The sequence below is a fragment of the Vigna angularis genome, chromosome 2 (genome assembly GCF_016808095.1).
Source record: "Vigna angularis cultivar LongXiaoDou No.4 chromosome 2, ASM1680809v1, whole genome shotgun sequence".
In the NCBI taxonomy this organism is placed as follows: Eukaryota; Viridiplantae; Streptophyta; class Magnoliopsida; order Fabales; family Fabaceae; genus Vigna; species Vigna angularis.
Genome location: NC_068971.1, coordinates 28,999,259 through 29,017,843, shown reverse-complemented (window position 1 = coordinate 29,017,843; position 18,585 = coordinate 28,999,259). Strand labels below are relative to the sequence as shown.

The 18,585-nt window shown below is 33.1% G+C and overlaps 1 protein-coding gene across 1 annotated transcript; it reads left to right on the top strand.

The window, feature by feature from the left end:
- The first annotated feature begins 15,416 nt into the window (after positions 1 to 15,416).
- LOC108327469 (6,7,8-trihydroxycoumarin synthase) lies at positions 15,417 to 18,230 on the top strand. The gene is made up of 2 exons (XM_017561165.2): positions 15,417 to 16,379; positions 17,436 to 18,230. Exons 1-2 carry the CDS (start codon positions 15,486 to 15,488, stop codon positions 18,042 to 18,044), a joined length of 1,503 nt encoding a protein of 500 aa, XP_017416654.1. The 5' UTR covers positions 15,417 to 15,485; the 3' UTR covers positions 18,045 to 18,230.
- Positions 18,231 to 18,585: the final 355 nt, after the last annotated feature.

Genomic DNA, 18,585 nt, shown 5'->3' with positions numbered 1-18,585 from the left:
TCTTCATTAAGCGAATTGGGCCAAACTAATTGGCTTGGAAAGTTTACTTAAATAAATATGTGATTTCTTCTCATCTACACAATATTCCACATATATAAATAAAATACTTCTCTTTCCAAAATTATTTAATAAAACCTTAATAAGTAATAATAAAAAGACCAAAGGATAAAAATAAATATAATAAAAACAATGATAAAATATCATTGTTGTATGTCCGGAAAAGAAAGGCTTTCTCTATTTAAGTTGCTCTCTCACACCTATATCATTCCTTTTTTTTTTTATCTTCTTCAATTAATAATATTTTGTTTTCCTTTTTTCTTTTATGTCTTCTTTTTCTTTTTCCTTGTTCTAGTTTTCACTTGTTTTATTTGTTATCATGTTACATATCACTTTCATTGTCTTGAACACAACCTCTTTGCTTACTGATTATCATAATGTTGACTTTGTTATGGTATCAGAATTCTTATTTTGAAAAGCTTTGTTGAGTGACTCTGATTCCTTTTTTTTTCTCATGAGTGCATATTTATTTCTGCATTTTAAGTGTAATTTCGAAATTTTGATGGAATTATTGTGTTTAAATGATTTATTTGAATATGATTTCTGACAATTGAACTTATAGAGTTTAAAAATCAAAAGGTCTTAAAAAGTAATTTTTAGTTACATAAATTATTTTTGGATATTCTAATGTTTGTTAATGCAACTAAAGTTAAATTTTGAATTCATTCAAAGTATGAAATTAAATTTTTCGAGTTACAAAATAAGGTCAAAATTAGTTTATTCTGGAAAGAAATATACAAAGAGCTAAATGTACCCCTAGTTTTCACTTATATAGTTTTTTCAGCATTGGATCACAAAATTAAGGTTTACACCTACTGATTTTCCTATTCCACAACCCTCCTACTACATATTAAATCAGGTCCTTTAAGATGTTGCCACGTGCTGTAGAAAATGCACAGCGAAATGATTAGAGCGTATGAAAAACCAAGAGGGGATGAATTAGTTCGAGTCAAAAATCGCTTTACTTAGAACATATTTTTCCTTTTCAAAGTTTCTTCGATAGAAATGGAAACTCACGTTGTTCAAAAGCAAATAAGTAAAGTAGAGTAAGGAGAAGAAGAATTACACAAGTAAATTTTATACTAGTTTGAATCAAAATATTTTACATCCACTTGTTAATCTCTCTAATGGAGTGATTAACTTTTCCACTAAAAATGTAAAGTAATTTACAAAATGATAATAAGAATGAGATTAAAAAACACCTCTCTTAACGGATAAGAGATGACAACACCTTCCTTTGACCCACAAAGGAATGAAGAACTTGATTTTGCTTGGTACAAAAACACCTCCAACTTAGACACACTAAGTAATAGATTTTCCTTCTTCAAGCACCAAAAACATAAGCTAGCTTAAACAATAAAAGTATTTCAGACAGTTATTTGTACTTTGCAATAGTTTAAGTCACCTTTAATGAATTATGAAACATATTATATATAACCCAAGGTTCGAGCTAGGTCAAAAGTTGAACAGACAACTCCCAACTGTCAGTGATAATCGATTATCCCAATTGATAATCGATTATCCCAAGTGATAATCGATTATTTGAGAACCTTGATAAGCCATGCTTTCAGTGATAACACATTATCCTGAGTGATAATCGATTATTGTCGAATCAAAGTGTTTTATTGATTTTCTTGTGATAATCGATTATCCTTAGTGATAATCGATTATTGTTGTAAGCTTTCTATACTAAATAATAGATATAAGACTTATTTGAGTTACAAATGAAAATCTAAAGCTACTACTATGAAATCTACAACAAAAAGCTTTAACATGAATTCTTCCAGTCATGTAATTTGTTGTTCAAGTCTTTAAGTACATCATCATCAAAATCTCTCAAGGCTTCAATCCATCCTATTGGTAACAATCTCCCCCTTTTTGATGATGATAAAAAATTCTTTGTTTAAAGGCTTTTTGTTGATACCTACATGATTTCCTTTTAAACAGAACCAAAATCATTAGTTGAATAAAAATCAGCAAAAACAATTATTGTAACCTGTTTCTCCCCCTTTTTTTATCATAAGCAAAAAGACCTTAGAGACTCCCCTAAAGAGAATATCCCCCTTAATATGACAATCATCAAACAAGAAAACAATTTTAGACAACAGTAAGCATAGTTGTACTGATATTGAAAACAACATTACAAGTTCTAAAAATTGGCACTAGGGGAACCATTAGAATCGTAATCTAAGTAACACTCAATGTTTGTAAGCCTATTATCTAAATCACAAATAAGTCCACAAAGATGATCATGTTGAGTTACTTGAAGATTAAGAAACTCTTAATGTCTAAACCACTGAAGATTACACAACTCCTCCATTTGGCGTGTGAGATTTGCAAGATGTTCACAAAGGAGCATGGGAGACACCAACATGAGATGGACCAACTACATTAAATAGTTCAGTCAACTCAACATCTTCATCATTATTATAATCTTCTTTGTGAACGAAGATGTTATCCCGTGGGACAAAACCCATCTACTTCAAGGCGCCTTCCCCAATCTCGTGTGTAGACAAGACATGAGAGACTTTTTCTCCAATAAAATTTATGCCATTGTAATCACAAATTCTTGAGACAAGTCTCAAGATACTACAAGCTTGTTACAAGACAAGCTCATCTAGCAAGGGTTTTGAAGTTTAACTAACTAAATTGAAATGAAGAAGCCTATGTGTATAGAAAACTCTAAGTTATCTCTAAGCTAGAAAAACACTTAACAAACCAGCCAGTTCGAAAACACCAAACATTGAATTAGAAAACCCTAAATTAGGATACCAACCTTAAAAACAAAAAATAGACACCAAACACTAAAGTAGAAAACTTCAAGATCAAGCTTAGGATAAGAAACAAACATTAAATATTAAGGTAGGATATCCTAGTTTAGAAAACCAACTTTGAATTAGGAAAACACTAAAGAAATATACTAGGTCAGAAAACACTAGGCTAGAATACTATAAAACTAGAAAGGTCAAATGAAAATAACAAAATAAAGAGCAAAAGCTAAATACTTAAAATGCTAAGGTAAAAACCCTAAAAAGAAAATCGTATAGGAAAAAGTCCAATGTAGAAATCCAGAGAAAAATCAAACTAGGATAAGAAACTTAGGATAAAAGAGAAATAAGAAAACATAAGATTTAGAACCAAAACTCTCAATATAGAAAATCTAAAACCAACAATAAGAAACCTACACAAGACATAGAACCTGAATACCTACATAGAGAAAACCTACACAAAAAACATAGAATGAGAATCCCAACATAGAAAAGCTTAGGAAAACACTTAGGTAATAGATAAACATATAGGATAAAACACTCAGATGTAAGACCCGAAAAAAAATGAGGGGTTTTAGTAATAAAGTTTTGTCAAGACTTAAGTATGTTTATTTTAAGAATTGATATGTCTAGTAAGTTGTTGTGTGTGAATATCTTTATTATTGTTAAGAAAATCTCACAATACACACTCAGATATTTTCCTAAAATTAAGTCTTCTATTCATTGATAGTTGAAGGACTTTAAATAGTTGTGATACTTACAATATTACAGAAATAAAAATAATATCTGAAAATAAAATATCAATTATCTTAAAAATAAAATCTGCTTAATCTATCATAAAATAATATTGTACCTAGATAAACAGAAAATCATAACTACATATCCCAGTTTTATCTCTATCAAATCAAACTAAATATTATTATACCCAAAAACTAATAAAATAAGATTTAAACAAAATTATTAATAAAACCTTAAAATTTAAGTTTATCCCAACAAACTCTACCATAAACTTAAATTCTTCCTTCCTTCACTCGGTTTTCCATGTGTATCATCCCACACCGAGTTTGCTTCTTTCAATTAGATTTGAGTTATTCTTTTTCCTTATGACCCTCTTGTCTTTTGTTTTGGTTGACCTCTTTAATGCTTTGACTGACTTTGTTATGCCCGACTTCTCAATAACCTTGACCAACTCGTTTTTGACCTTAGGCGACTTCTCAATAATCTTGGCCGACATCTTCATCGGGTTCTTCTCAACATTTTCATCTTCCTCTTCGTCTAGTTCAAGAACACTAGATGCTTTCTCTTCCTTTTCAAGAGTCGCCTTCTTCAGCTCCTCAAGCTCAACCTTCTATTTATTCATAATTTCATTAGCTTCATCTAGAAGTGTCCCTATCCGCTGAATCTCTTCATCTTTTTTTTTTGAGTTCTTTCTCCAAGATTTCGTTTTCCAAAATTGTTGCATCCTTTACCGAGATTACTTCATCCATTGTTGGGATTGGACTCTCCATGTCCACTGCATCTGAGCTCTTAGCCATTAAGAGAATTTCATACCCTTCTTCTGCATCTTCAGTAACGAGATTAGTCTCCCCCTTTATCTCGATCTTGTAATACTTTGCAATATGACCAACTTTGCCACAATTGTAGCACTTGCTTGATCTACACTCGTTTGCATAGTGGTCATACTTGCTACACTTAAAACACTCAACTCCTAACCGATCTCCTTGGCCTTTCCCTTGTCCTCGATCATGCCAATTCTGTTGACTGGTTTGCTCTTCTCTATCATTCTCAAAATTACCTCAGCCAAGTCCACCTCGTTCTCGGCCTCCTCGCCCTTTGCCGCTAGGACCTCGACTTTGAGTAATCCGAGTTTTATTTGAGTCAAATTGTACCTGTAGTGTTTGATCGTCGGGTAGAACCTCATCATCCCAACTTCTTCTCCTTTGTTCGTGGGCTTCTAATGACCCAACAAGTTCATCCACTGTGAGAACCGACAAGTCCTTTGATTCTTCGGTGGCGCACACAATACTTTCAAAATCTTTTGTAAGGGATCTCAAAAATTATCCCACAACCCGGTTAGATGGCATTTGTTCTCCATTCCTGCCGAGTTGGTTAGCCACCTTCTTCACCCGAGTTATGTACTCGGTTAATGCTCTTTGGGCTCCATCTTTAACTGTTCAAACTCTCCTCTTAGAGCTTGTATTCGGACTTGTCTAACACATTTATCACCTTTATATGCAACCTTCAATATCTCCCAGGCTTCCTTTGCTAATTTGGCATTCACTATTTTTTTGAATCCCGACTCATCTACTACATTATAGAGGAAATACAATGTTGACCCATCTCTTGCACGTGATTTCTTTAACGCGATTATTTGTGCCACCGTCTGATGTTCGTCTTCATCATGTTCAACGTACTCGTCTTCCACCATATCCCAAACATCTTGGGATCTTAATAATGCCTTCATCTGTAGGCACCAATTATCATAATTGGCTTTTCTCGTCAATTGTGACACACTCATACCATTTACAACCTTTGTCATCTCCCTCACAAAAAAATCAAGCACTTAATTTTTCTCTCACGGTGTTTGAGTCTTTCCTCTCTCTCAGTACTCAGAGCATAAAACTCTGATACCACTGTTAAGAAAATCTCACGATACACACACTCAGATATTTTCCTAAAATTGAGTCTTCTATTCATTGATAATTGAAGGACTTTAAATAGCTGTGATACTTACAATATTACGAAAATAAAAATAATATCTGAAAATAAAATATCAACTATCTTAAAAATAAAATCTGCTTAACCTATCATAAAATAATATTGTATCTAGATAAACAAAAAATCATAACTACCTATCCCTATTTTATCTTTATCAAATCAAACTAAATATTACTATACTCAAAAACTAATAAAATAAGATTTAAACAAAATTATTAATAAAACCCTAAAATTTAAGTTTATCCCAACAATTATAACATAATTGTGTTAATTCTTTAACTTATTATTAATAAATTGTACCACAAGGTTGATATATTATCATTTTGTTGATTGACTAATAGAAGGGTTATTTAAGATTGAATAAATATAAGTTCTAGAGAAAAAGAGAATTAAATGAAATTTTTGTTTTGTTGTATTTTGGGTCTCGAACAAAAAGGTTGTTTACCTTTATTTAATTGGTGAAGAAATTAATTAGGGGTACGTAGGAAGAAAAATAAATAAAATATAATAAAAATGTGGTTAGTAGACGTGAGATTAATGGGAGATAAAGATTTAGATAAATTTAACTTTTAAAATATATTCTTATAAGTGAGGAGATATTAAAGATAGAGTGAAGTTATTTTATAAATAATAACATATGGAGGGAGAGATATTTTTGGTGTTGAGTTAAAAACTCAAAATAAAAAAGAAAAACATAAAATAGAGACTTTTGAGAGAGAATAGAAAGAACATAAATCCTCGAAGATTTGTCAAGAAGATTTGTAGTTTTAAAAGTGTAGAGAAAGAAAACTATAAGATTGACCAATATATAAGAAAACTTACTTTGTTTTATTACATGAGGAATGAGAATACGTGATTTATTTTATGAAATTGTTAGTGTAATTGTGAACGTTAAATGATAATTGCTATAATTGCGTTTCAGTGTAGATTGAATGGGTATATTGTTTCTTAAAAATTACTAGGCTTTTATCATATCTATACAGGTGTGGGCGGCTTATGTTCTGCAAAGTTTTGTTTTGGTTAAGCAACTTATAGTCACGGTGTAGTCCTTGAGTTCTATCCTAAATATCCTATGCAGCTTTATGAACCTTTTTGTGGGATACGGTGCAGTTAAAATTTTCGGCATTTGACATGCGACGTTTTTCTTACTCCCTTCAGATATTTTTTTTCCTATTTCCCTTAGTGGTTTCTTTTCTTTCAAAGTGGTGCTTTGCAATTTACTTGAATGACCTTTTATATAATAAGGAGAGACAAAAGAAAATAAAAGTTTTGGTGCATTAAATTCTGGGATTTCATCAAAAGTGGGGGACACTTACTTGAATTAATAGGTGGGACCATTATAAATTTGATTCTACAGTTTTGGGATTTGCATAAAACCCTGGTCATGCAGGCAACATTTTTATTTGGTTTTATCTTACGGTAAAGATTCTTTTACATATCTAAATATTTTAGATTGATTTGATACTATCTTACTTATTTTCTATTTTCTTGTTTTTTTGAAACGATATAAAAATTTATATTTTTTTTATCATTTTAATTTTATAATGTGTCAAATGAATATATTTATGTGATGTTATAAATGCTCTTTGTCTTATTATTCTTTACTTTCAGTGCATTTATTAGATCATTTAATGCAGGATCGTGATACGGGTGACAACGCAAATTTGATAACATTTTGACAACAACATGTGTCAGCGTTGTATTGGATCATTTTGAATTTTTTTAAGAAATCTGATTTGAAAAAGATCAGGGTTTCAGATTTCATTATTCCGAAAGCACCCTTCTTCATTCAACACTCTCTTTCTTCTCTCAATTTTAGGGTTTTCATGATTTTCATTTGAACTTTTCTCTCCATTTTGTGCATTTTTCTCTCGACGTTCAGCAATCTCTCTCGACACTCAGCAATCTCCGTCGTCGTTGGCCCCATTCGAAGTCTCTCTTTCTCTGTCGAGTTCGTGAATTCGACGATCTACGTTCACTAATCTCCGTCGTTGCTTTGTTCAAAGTGTCTCCTTCGGTGTCGATTGTGTCGAAGTTTTGAGCTTTTTTTGTGCAATGGGTTCGTCCGCTGACATAGGTTATTCGAACAAGGTATGTACTTTTTTCCTTTTCCGAATTCGTATTTTGGGGTTGGGTTTTTGCTTTTGGCTTTTGTTGATCATTTTGGTGGTTTTTGTTGATTATTTGTAAGCAAAAATATATTTTTTTTCTGCAGTTTGTTCGTCATTCATTGAGAGGTGAGGTCTTGCACCATTGACACAGGACAGATGCACTTGTAATCGATTATTGGGACCCTGTAATCGCTTACTAGGGAAAAAAAATCCCCTTTTGTATTGAAAGCTGACAAGAACTACCCAGGCCTGGCTTAAGCACTCCCAAGGTTATTTTGGAGTCCTTATGATTGTGTTTTCCGGATGGATCACCCTTGTTGCTAATGGTTCAAGGTGTCCACAACAAGAAATGTGAAGTTTGGTCAGTCCTATGTGTAGAGAAGACCCATTAAGGGTGTTTATAGGTTGACAAGTGAGGTCCTACACCATTGACACATAACAGATGCACTTGTAATCGATTACTAGGACTGTGTAATCGCTTACCAGGGAAAAATTCCCCTTTTGTACTAAAAGTTGACAAGAACTACCCAGGCCTGTCTTAAGCACTCCCCAGGGTTATTTTGGAGTCCTTTTGACAGTGTTTTGAAGGTTTTCTGGATGGATCATTATTGGAATACTTCAAGTTGGAATACTTCAATATTAAACAAATAAAAAGGAAATAATGAAGGGTATTGAGTAATGAAAAATTATAACAATATTAAAAACCACATACATTAATAGGAAAACGTAACAACAGTTCATCAAACCACAAACTTTGAAATTAAAAAGTACATAAAAGTATTTACAGGGGTCTTGTAATCAATTACCAGAGGAAAAAGGGTCATTTGTACAAAAACTTCAACTGTACTCCCCAACTAGATGAACACTACTCCTCATGCTCTATTTTTGTTGAATTTTTCATTTTTTGAGATGGGTGAGTGAGTTCAATGTTATTGGGTGTGCTCCGTGCATCAATAATGAGGTTAGGTCATTTATTTCTTCAAAAAAATGTCCATTTAGGTAGTTTTTTTCAACTGAGTTGAGGTGCATGACCATTGTTGTAACACCCCTTCTCGGAGTCTCATAGGAAAATTTTTCATTTTATTAATTAAGAAATATGTCATCTAATGTTGTTACAATGCACAAATTTTAAAAGGCATTTTCAATAAATAATACATCTGTCAACAAGAGGGAAAGATATATGTATAAGATAACATGCTATCAACTTTGACCTTTGCTGACTATTTTAATCATAACTTTTTTCACAGACCTTCAAATGATGAGATTCTTTTTTTATTAGAAAGTAGGCTCAAAAATCAATGACTACTAATTTATAATTTTTGGACATCTGAGTAGGTGCATTTAATTCCTTAAAGTTAATTTTTTATATATTTCTACCACCTCTAACCTTTGCTGGTTGTTTTGCTCATAACTTTGTCCACCGAACTCCGAATGAGTTGATTCTTGTTTTGTTGTAATGTAGACTCAAAGATCTTTCAAATGATAACTAACTCATAATTTTTAGACAACTTTAGTAGATGCAGTTAATTTCCCAAAAAAAACTTTTTCTAAGCTTCCCAAACGAGTTTACTTTCAAGTTATTGTCTCATGTTTCTTATATTATTCTAATTTATTTTATTTCTTTATAAAATGTCCATAAGTGAAGGTAAAATAATAGTATAATTAAGGTGTGATGTGATTCTACTAGCACAAGCCAAACACTTATATGGACTTCACCTACCTTGGTTTAAACACCTATATGAACTACTTTGTCCATAATTGAGTGGGGTAAATTGTGTTTTGATGCACTTGACACCATCAATGATTAGCAACATGAGACATCCATGCAAAAACTGGAAAAAATCACCCATAAGGACATAAAAATAACCCTGGGGAGTAGTGTTCCTCTAGTTAGGGAGTTAAGTTGAAGTTTCTGTACAAATGACCATTTTTCCTCTGGTAATCGATTACAGGGGTCTTGTAATCGATTACCAGAGGAAAAAGGGTCATTTGTATAGAAACTTCAACTATATTCCCCAGCTAGATGAACATTATTCCCCATGGTGGTTATTGCTCTATTTTTGTTGAATTTTTCATTTTTTGAGATGGGTGAGTGAGTTCAATGTTATTGGGTGTGCTCCCTGCACCAATAATGAGGTTAGGTCATTGATTTCTTCAAAAAAAAATTCCATTTAGGTTGTTTTCTCCAACTGAGGTGAGGTGCATGACCATTGTTGTAACACCCCTTCTCCGAGTCTCATAGGAAATTTTTTCATTTTATTAATTAAGAAATATGTCATCTAATGTTGTTACAATGCAAAAATTTTAAATGGCATTTTCAATAAATAATATATCTGTCAACAAGAGAGAAAGATATACCTATAAGATAACATGCTGGCAACCTTGACATTTGCTGACTATTTTAATCATAACTTTGTCCACAGACCTTCAAATGATGTGATTCTTTTTTTTTATTAGAAAATAGACTCAAAAATATTTCCAATGACTACTAATTTATAATTTTTGGACATCTGAGTAGGTCCAGTTAATTCCTTAAAGTTAATATTTTATATATTTCTACCACCTCTGACCTTTGCTAGTTGTTTTGCTCATAACTTTCTCCACCGAACTCTAAATGAGTTGATTCTTGTTTTATTGGAATGTAGACTCAAAAATATTTCAAATCATAACTAACTCATAATTTTTAGACCACTTTAGTAGATGCAGTTAATTTCTCAAAAACAATGTTTTTCTAAGCTTCCCAAACGAATTTACTTTCAAGTTATTGTCTCATGTTTCTTATATTATTCTAATTTATTTTATTTCTTTATAAAATGTCCATAATTCAAGTTAAAATAGTAGTATAATTAAGGTGTGATGTGATTCTACTAGCACAAGCCAAACACTTATATGGACTTCACCTACCTTGGTTTAAACACCTATATGAACTACTTTGTGCACAATTGAGTGGGGTAAATTGTGTTTTGATGCACTTGACACCATCAATGATTAGCAACATGAGACATCCATGCAAAAAATGGAAAAAATCACCCATAAGGACATAAAAATAACCCTGGGGAGTAGTGTTCATCTAGCTGGGGAGTACAGTTGAAGTTTCAGTACAAATGACCCTTTTTCCTCTAGTAATCGATTACAGGGGTCTTGTAATCGATTACCAGAGGAAAAAGGGTCATTTGTACAGAAACTTCAACTGTACTCCCCAGCTAGATGAACACTACTTTTCATGGTGGTTATTGCTCTTGTTTGTGACTTTTGCATTTCTTGTGAATGGGTGATTGAGTTCCATGTGAATGGATGTGTTCCCTGCACCAATGAACACATTAGGCCATTGAATATATGGCAAAAATGTGATGGATCTCATCTAGCTTATATGAAAGCACATAAACGACCTTTTTTTTCAACAATTCAATGGCCTAACGTGTCCATTGGTGCAATAAAAACCGCCCATGACCATGAAACTCACTCATCCATATGAAAAATTGGAATAAAGAACCCAATTGAATGATGAGGGAACTCCCTCTTCCAAGGAAAAAACATGACAAAGCTTTGGAGAAATGGCGCACAAAAAGCTAGTCGTAATCGATTACACACGCACAGTACTCGGTCTTCTACTAGCTACTCGTAATCGATTACACACGCACATAACTGTCTATCTTCCTCTTCCTCACAACACCACTTGGATGCAATCATAAGCAACCAATTTTGTGGACACCCTAAGTCCTTTCAACCACTACTAAGTACATCCACACGTCCTTGGTCATAAAAATCAACCAACCAAGTGAAGATATTGCAATAAATTTCACCAAATTAGGTCCAACCCCTCAATGGGGAGCTCTTCTTCCATAGTAGGGGAGTGGCGCTACACTTTCGGTACAAATTTGTGATTTTCCATTGGTAAGCGATTACAGACTACTCGTAATCGATTACACACGCACATAACTAGGAACAATTGTCTTCCAAAAACAGAACTTCCAGGCAATCAACAACAACCAATTTAGTAAACCTATTGTTTTAGTCCAACTCGTCATCAGTACAGGGACATATCAATTTTGACCCAATAAGTTAATGATTAAACTCACTCAACCAAAAACACAGACAAAAAAAATGAATATGAAGAATAATTAATCAAGAATAGTTTAGCTGTATTCATTTGTTATAATTCTGTACAATTCTGTAAAAAAATTTAATAGTATAATTTTGTACAATGTCTATTCATTTTCTATAAAATTAGAATCTAAACCAAGAACACATTTCTAATGCTATAGTAATCCAAAATGTTGCAGCGTTTGAAATCTTCGGACGTTGTCTTCGTCTAGGATCCAGTCACATATATACTTCTTCCTAAACGCAGCCAAGTCCTCCTAAAATGAACATTTTGAAATTTAGAAACAATATGAAGACAACGATAATGTAATATTTATAAATTCATAATTTTACCTACATTTGTATAATAAGGCACATGCAGTAAGAACTTGGAGAAATTAAAGTGAGGGAAGAGAAGTTAAGTCATGAACTACTCAAGGGAACAACTAGACTCTACATTTTTGTCGTTAATGACACATTATTTGAAGAGAAAGTCTATGAGCTAGCCTATGCATGTGAAGATCTTGAACCTAAAAGTAATTTTAAAGACATGGAAAGTGAAATATTCATAGAAAGAGTTTGCAAGTTGGAAGGGGAAAATGGGTAACCACATCCATTGCACGATACAGAGTACAAAGAAAGGAAGAAACCATTGACAAACCAAAAAACTACAGGAACGAAGCGCGATACAGTGTGCGAATAAACAATACCTTTGGATAAAAGACGAAAATCGTTGCTGACAAAGTGACCACCGCACCCAATCGACGAAGGACCAACGGCGACGACAAAAAAGCGAAACCTTTCGACAAATGACGCCAACGATGGACCCAAGCGAGACTTCCTCCCAACACTTCAATGACGGACCGACACACACAACTTCGTCCAGATAGAACGGTGGACCCAAGAACGACTTTCACAGTGGTGGACAAAGAGAGCGAGAGTTTCGAATGGAGAACGAAAAACTGGTGAGAGAGTTTCGTAGGGATGAATTTCACTTTGTGAAAGGCGCCAACAGGTTCAGCATTTTTTCTTTCCAAAAACACCCTCGAAAACAAAATTAAACTTTTAAAAAAAATCATTTAAAACAACAAATGATAGAACGACACGTGTTGTTGTCAAATTTGCGTTGTTGAAGAAACGTTTTCCTTTAATGTATCATGTGACATGCCATTATATTATACATTTTTCTTATAATATGTTAAGTATATAACATACGAAAGTAGAATTATATACTTATACATATATAAATCTTTTGAATGTTTCGAACATAACTGAATATTATATTATTTTAAATAGGAAGTTAGCGAAAATTAATAATTTAGAAAGAATTTTTAAGATTCTAATTAAACTAAGTAGACTATAAAAATAATATATATATATATATATATATATATATAAATATTTTTAATGTGGAGAATTTATTTATTGTTAAATAAACAGTGGTTGAGATTTTTTTAATGGTATTGTAAATGTAACTAAATTAAATTTTATGTTTGACAATTGGATGTATTATTTTACGAAAAATTATAGAGTTTTGTAGTGTGATTGGTATAACATGGCAATATGTATCTGTTTGAAATGGTTGTTGGACTGGTTCTACTTTTTTTTTATTTTTTTTTTTTGTGATTTTAGACTGTTGCTATATAGTTTGAGTGTGTGACTATTACTTTATTATTTCGATGTGTATCCAGATTATTGCTATGTAGGTTGGGTATGTTGTCGTGTTTCTTTAGGACGTGGTCGTGTTGTTTGGCTATGTTAACAAGTTCTTTCGATATTTTTCAAGGGGAGTGCTTGATGTTGTGTGGTATGTGTTTGTGAAATATTGTTCAAGTGGAATTCACATCGGGTCCATATCGGGTCCATATTGAGTTCACATTGGATTTTTAAAAAGGACTTTAGATGTTGAGGGTTGAATAATGTTAAGCAGGGAATGAAAATAGTTGTTGTGTTTAGAGTTAGGTTTGACCTATAGTTGAGATTGGATTATGAATGAGTGTTGTGGTGTATATGAATAGGTGAATGATGAGCATGAAGAGTGGAGGATAAAGTTTACTTGTTGTAGCTAGTAATTTCTGATGCTATCTATGGATATGTGTTTCCTTTTTCCTTGTGTGCATTGGAAAGATTATTCGGATATTGAACCTTCCTTGTGTGGGGTGAAAGTGTCTTCCTTGTCCTTGTGTGGCAAGATTACATGTTCCTTAGCTGGATTGCGGGACTACTCGAATGTATCTATGGAGAATTTTCATATTGGGCTATAGGAGCAGCTATAGTCGATGAGGTAGGGTACAGGAGTGAGACTGACTCTTTCCACTATGATGTTTATGGTTTGGTGATGCTCATGGTTTGTTTATAACTGGGATAGTCATGGTGGTGGTATATCTACAATGATGATCGTGGTATGGAATGCTCCAGGAGTTGTTATGCCTAAAGCATCTAAGAGAGTTGAAGCCAAACACTTGATGATACCTGAAAAAGGTACTCAACGTAGCTGTCGAAAACAGAATAGGTCGAGACAATGTCCCTGACAAAATATCTTAAAAGACATAAAAATAAAAACATTAAAAGAAAGCTTAAACAAGTTAAACGCTATTTGTCTAAAAAGAGACAAAACCAAAAGAAGCGTCACAACTGTCTCCCTCAATGGTGATAATTCAACACAAATGAAAAATATAAAAGACGATACAACATCGAGCAACCAAAGTATAGAACCCCTTCGCAACTTATATAGTGCAAGGGCTTGGGGTGTCGGTGTACAATATGTCTTGTTTGGTTAATTCTTAGTCAGACAGTTAGTTATTCAATTTAGTGAAATCCATTCCAATCAGACGAATGGTCGAAGTATCTTAGAGACCGAATAGTCAAGCCGAAGGGGATTAATTCCAAATCATTTTGTTTAAAAACTTAATCACGAGTAAACATGTTTGTATCGTAATTAAGTCGATCCTAATCAAAAGTCCATCAAAAAGTAAATAGAGATTGGAGATAAAGTAGTAGATTATACATTAATACATTAATTACACATCTATTATCCTTGCTAACCGAACCAAACTGATTTTGTAATCGAAACACCTCTGATAAATATTCATCGATTGGTATTAACGAACAAGAATTGAACTTGAAAACTAAAAGCGAAAGAACTCCCACTAAGAAGAAGACTGTATCCATATACCCGAAAGAATTCTGAATTACTTTCTTACTATGTCTTATGCTTTATAGTTGTAGAGTCCTCAGTGATTCCTTACAAATTGAATAGACTTGTATTAATTGCCTGACTCATCAAGAATAATTCTTTGGTTCGTGCAGGATCAGCATGATAACGATGCATACATTTCACAAACGAGTCACATCTCCATTTCTAAATCACATCATGGCATGGACTGATTTGTACATAGCCAATGAAACATTTTACATCATAAATTAAACATGAAAGTCAAATCATTAAAAAGAGCCAAACAACGAGGAAAGAAGATGACATAAACATCTCGCAAAAGCGTTAGATAAACAACTACCCTCTAATAGTATTTTGCCTTTTCACCACATTTTGAAGTTCAGAATCTTTTCTCTCTGTTTTTTCTTAAGAGATGTTATTGACGTTAACCACATTAATAATCAACCGAACGTAATTGTTTTACCAAAACGGAACGAGGGAATTCATACACATATATATTTACCCACTTGATCAAGCAAATCTCATCCCACTGCAACGAAAACTCTTGTTCTCTCTCTCATTTTCTAATCGTTCATGGAAAAAATGTTACCGTTTGTTCTTTTAGCTTTCCCCATCTTGCTATTATTCCTCTTACGAATACGCAAAACATCTAAGAAACCAACCTTTCCACCAGGCCCTAGAGGTCTTCCTTTGATTGGCAATCTTTATCTACTCGATAGTTCTACCCTTTGTTTGAAGCTATATGAACTCTCCAAAAAATACGGTCCCATCTTTTCTCTTCAACTGGGTTCAAGGCCTGCCATTGTTATCTCCTCACCAAAACTAGCCAAGGAGGTAATGAAAACCCACGACCTTGCCTTCTGTGGCCGACCCTCTCTCCTAAGCTCAATGAAACTTTCCTATAATGGGCTAGACATGGCCTTTTCACCCTATAGAGATTATTGGAGACACACCAGAAAAATTTCCATCATCCACTTCCTTAGCCTCAAGCGTGTTCTAATGTTTTCCCAGTTCAGAAAATGTGAGGTATCCCATTTGGTGAGAAAGATATCGGAGCACGCTTCTTGTTCCAAGGAGACGAACTTGCATGAGCTCCTGACTTGTCTCACAAGCGCTGTAGTGTTTAGAACTGCTCTGGGGAGAAGGTATGAAGAGGAAGGAATCGAGAAAAGCATGTTCCATGGCCTTCTTAAAGAAGCGCAGGAATTGATAGCTTCAACTTTCTACACAGATTACATTCCTTTTGTTGGTGGTGTGGTTGATAAACTCACAGGGTTGATGGGTCGTCTTGAGAAAATGTTTAATCTGTTGGATGGGTTTTTCCAGAACGCCATCGATGAACACCTTGATCCTGAAAGGAAGAAACTTACCGATGAAGGGGATTTCATCGATGCATTGATTCAACTGAAGAATGACCCTTCCTTCTCCATGCATCTCACTCCTTCTCACATCAAACCCTTGATGATGGTTATTATATTCTAACCTTTTTGTTTTTTCTAAGCACCTTCAAACTTTTCTACTTTTTTTCTCACGTCAGTTGTCTACCAGGTAAAACAGAAATCAACACTGGATCATCACGTCGTAAATGTGTATCTCCCACACCAGAAATTTTCATCAAACGAAATCACTGTTTTAAAACAATAAATTATTTATAGAAAACTATATCTTTATGAAAAAAAATATATTTTAACGTACATTTTTTTTATAACATTTTAAGAACCGTAAATTTGTCATCTTCTCAGTAGTTTATTATTTATTTAACTGACATATTCTAAATCTAATAAAAAAATGACATATCAAAATGTTATAAAAAAAATGTGTTAACATATGATTTCTCATTCTTTATAGATCATACACATATTTGACACATATAAAGGTAAATTGTCATAAATGAATGAATGTTTGTATTTGTTTTTAAAAAAAATGATATTTTGAGACATAAAAAAAATGATCATAAAAAAATAAATTTTTGTTATTTTAAGAAAAACAAAAGAGTAAAAGATAAAAAAAATAGTAGTATAAAATGAATGTTAAAAATTTGTATGTGGTTGAAGTGTCATTTGTCTAATTTGTGGATTTACTTATTCTTCTCTCATGATATACACTAGTTTTTCTTATGTACAACACCTTCTTTCTAATTTTCAAAACCAAATTATATGAAAAAGTACATACGTTTCCATTTCAAAAACTCAGAAAAAAAAATTATACTTTCGTCAATGAAGAGTTTCAGTAGAAAAGAACGGTGGGAAAATTTGAAATTATTCATTTGTTTAACTAAACATAATGTAACATCATATTCTTAAACTCCACAAAAGTTAAGAGTTGAGAGCCTCTTATACCACTCCCGGCAACCTGTGTTGGTTGCTAGTTCAAAAGTTTAAATATATGGATAATTTGTGTAGATGTGATGTTGTAAGGATCATAGCAACACAATTTTCTTTAAAGAGTTGGATTGTTTTGCTATAAAAAATTTTGGGCTAAAGCTTTCTAACAGAGGAGTTTCGCATATTTTGTGTGAATCAGAATATAATTTTGGCGGGGACAGAAACAAGTGTAGCCGCAGTAGTTTGGGCAATGACGGCACTGATGAAGAACCCGAGAGTGATGAAGAAAGCCCGAGAAGAGATAGGAAATGTGTTTGGTGGGAAAGATTTTATAGACGAAGATAATATCGAAAAACTTCCTTATCTTAAGGCAGTTATAAAAGAATCAATGAGATTATACCCACCACTGCCTCTGCTTATACAAAGGGAAACGATTAAGAAGTGTAGTATCAGAGGGTACGAAATTCCGGAGAAGACATTGGTGTATGTGAATGCTTGGGCAGTGCATAGAGACCCAGAAACATGGAAGGATCCAGAAGAGTTTTATCCTGAGAGGTTCTTGAACAGCAAAATAGATTTTAGGGGATATGATTATGAGCTGATTCCGTTTGGCGCTGGGCGAAGGATTTGCCCCGGCATTCACATGGGAGTTATGACAACGGAGCTTGTGCTCGCTAATCTTCTGCATTCATTTGATTGGGATTTGCCTCAAGGGATGAAAAGTGACGACATAGATACTGATATGCTTCCTGGACTTATCCAACACAAGAAAAACCCTCTCATCCTAGTTGCAAAAAAGCGAGAATGATATGGAATTTGCATGACGATGTTAAATAAGAGAAAATAAGACAAACACTAGAAAATTCTCTCAGCCTTGTCCTACGAGAATTCGCAATTATCATGACAATGCTAATTGTTAGAAGCAAATCATGCACATGTAGCTACTTTGTCTTGCTATATAAATCATTTCTGTCGTCTCAGTGTAACAGTTTAATATGATGTCTCGTGTTTTTCTTTTGAACACGGCCAAAAGAGATAAATTAATATTCTGTGTAATAGTTTCTTAATTAAATCTTACAATAAATATCACTTAATGCAATAACAACAAAATCATGGCCTAAAATATAAAACCCTTGAACTTTAGACAATAGTTTTTCACAGTTTTGATAGGCGTGGTTACATGTAATACGCATATATGGAAATAATTAGTATATAATTATTATTTATGACTTCCAAACCACAACATTTATACAAGTTTAAGTTTGTGCAACTACTTTAAAAAATAGACCAAATAAATATAATTGGATCCATAATAAACAATATATTTCAATATTAGTATATAAACTACA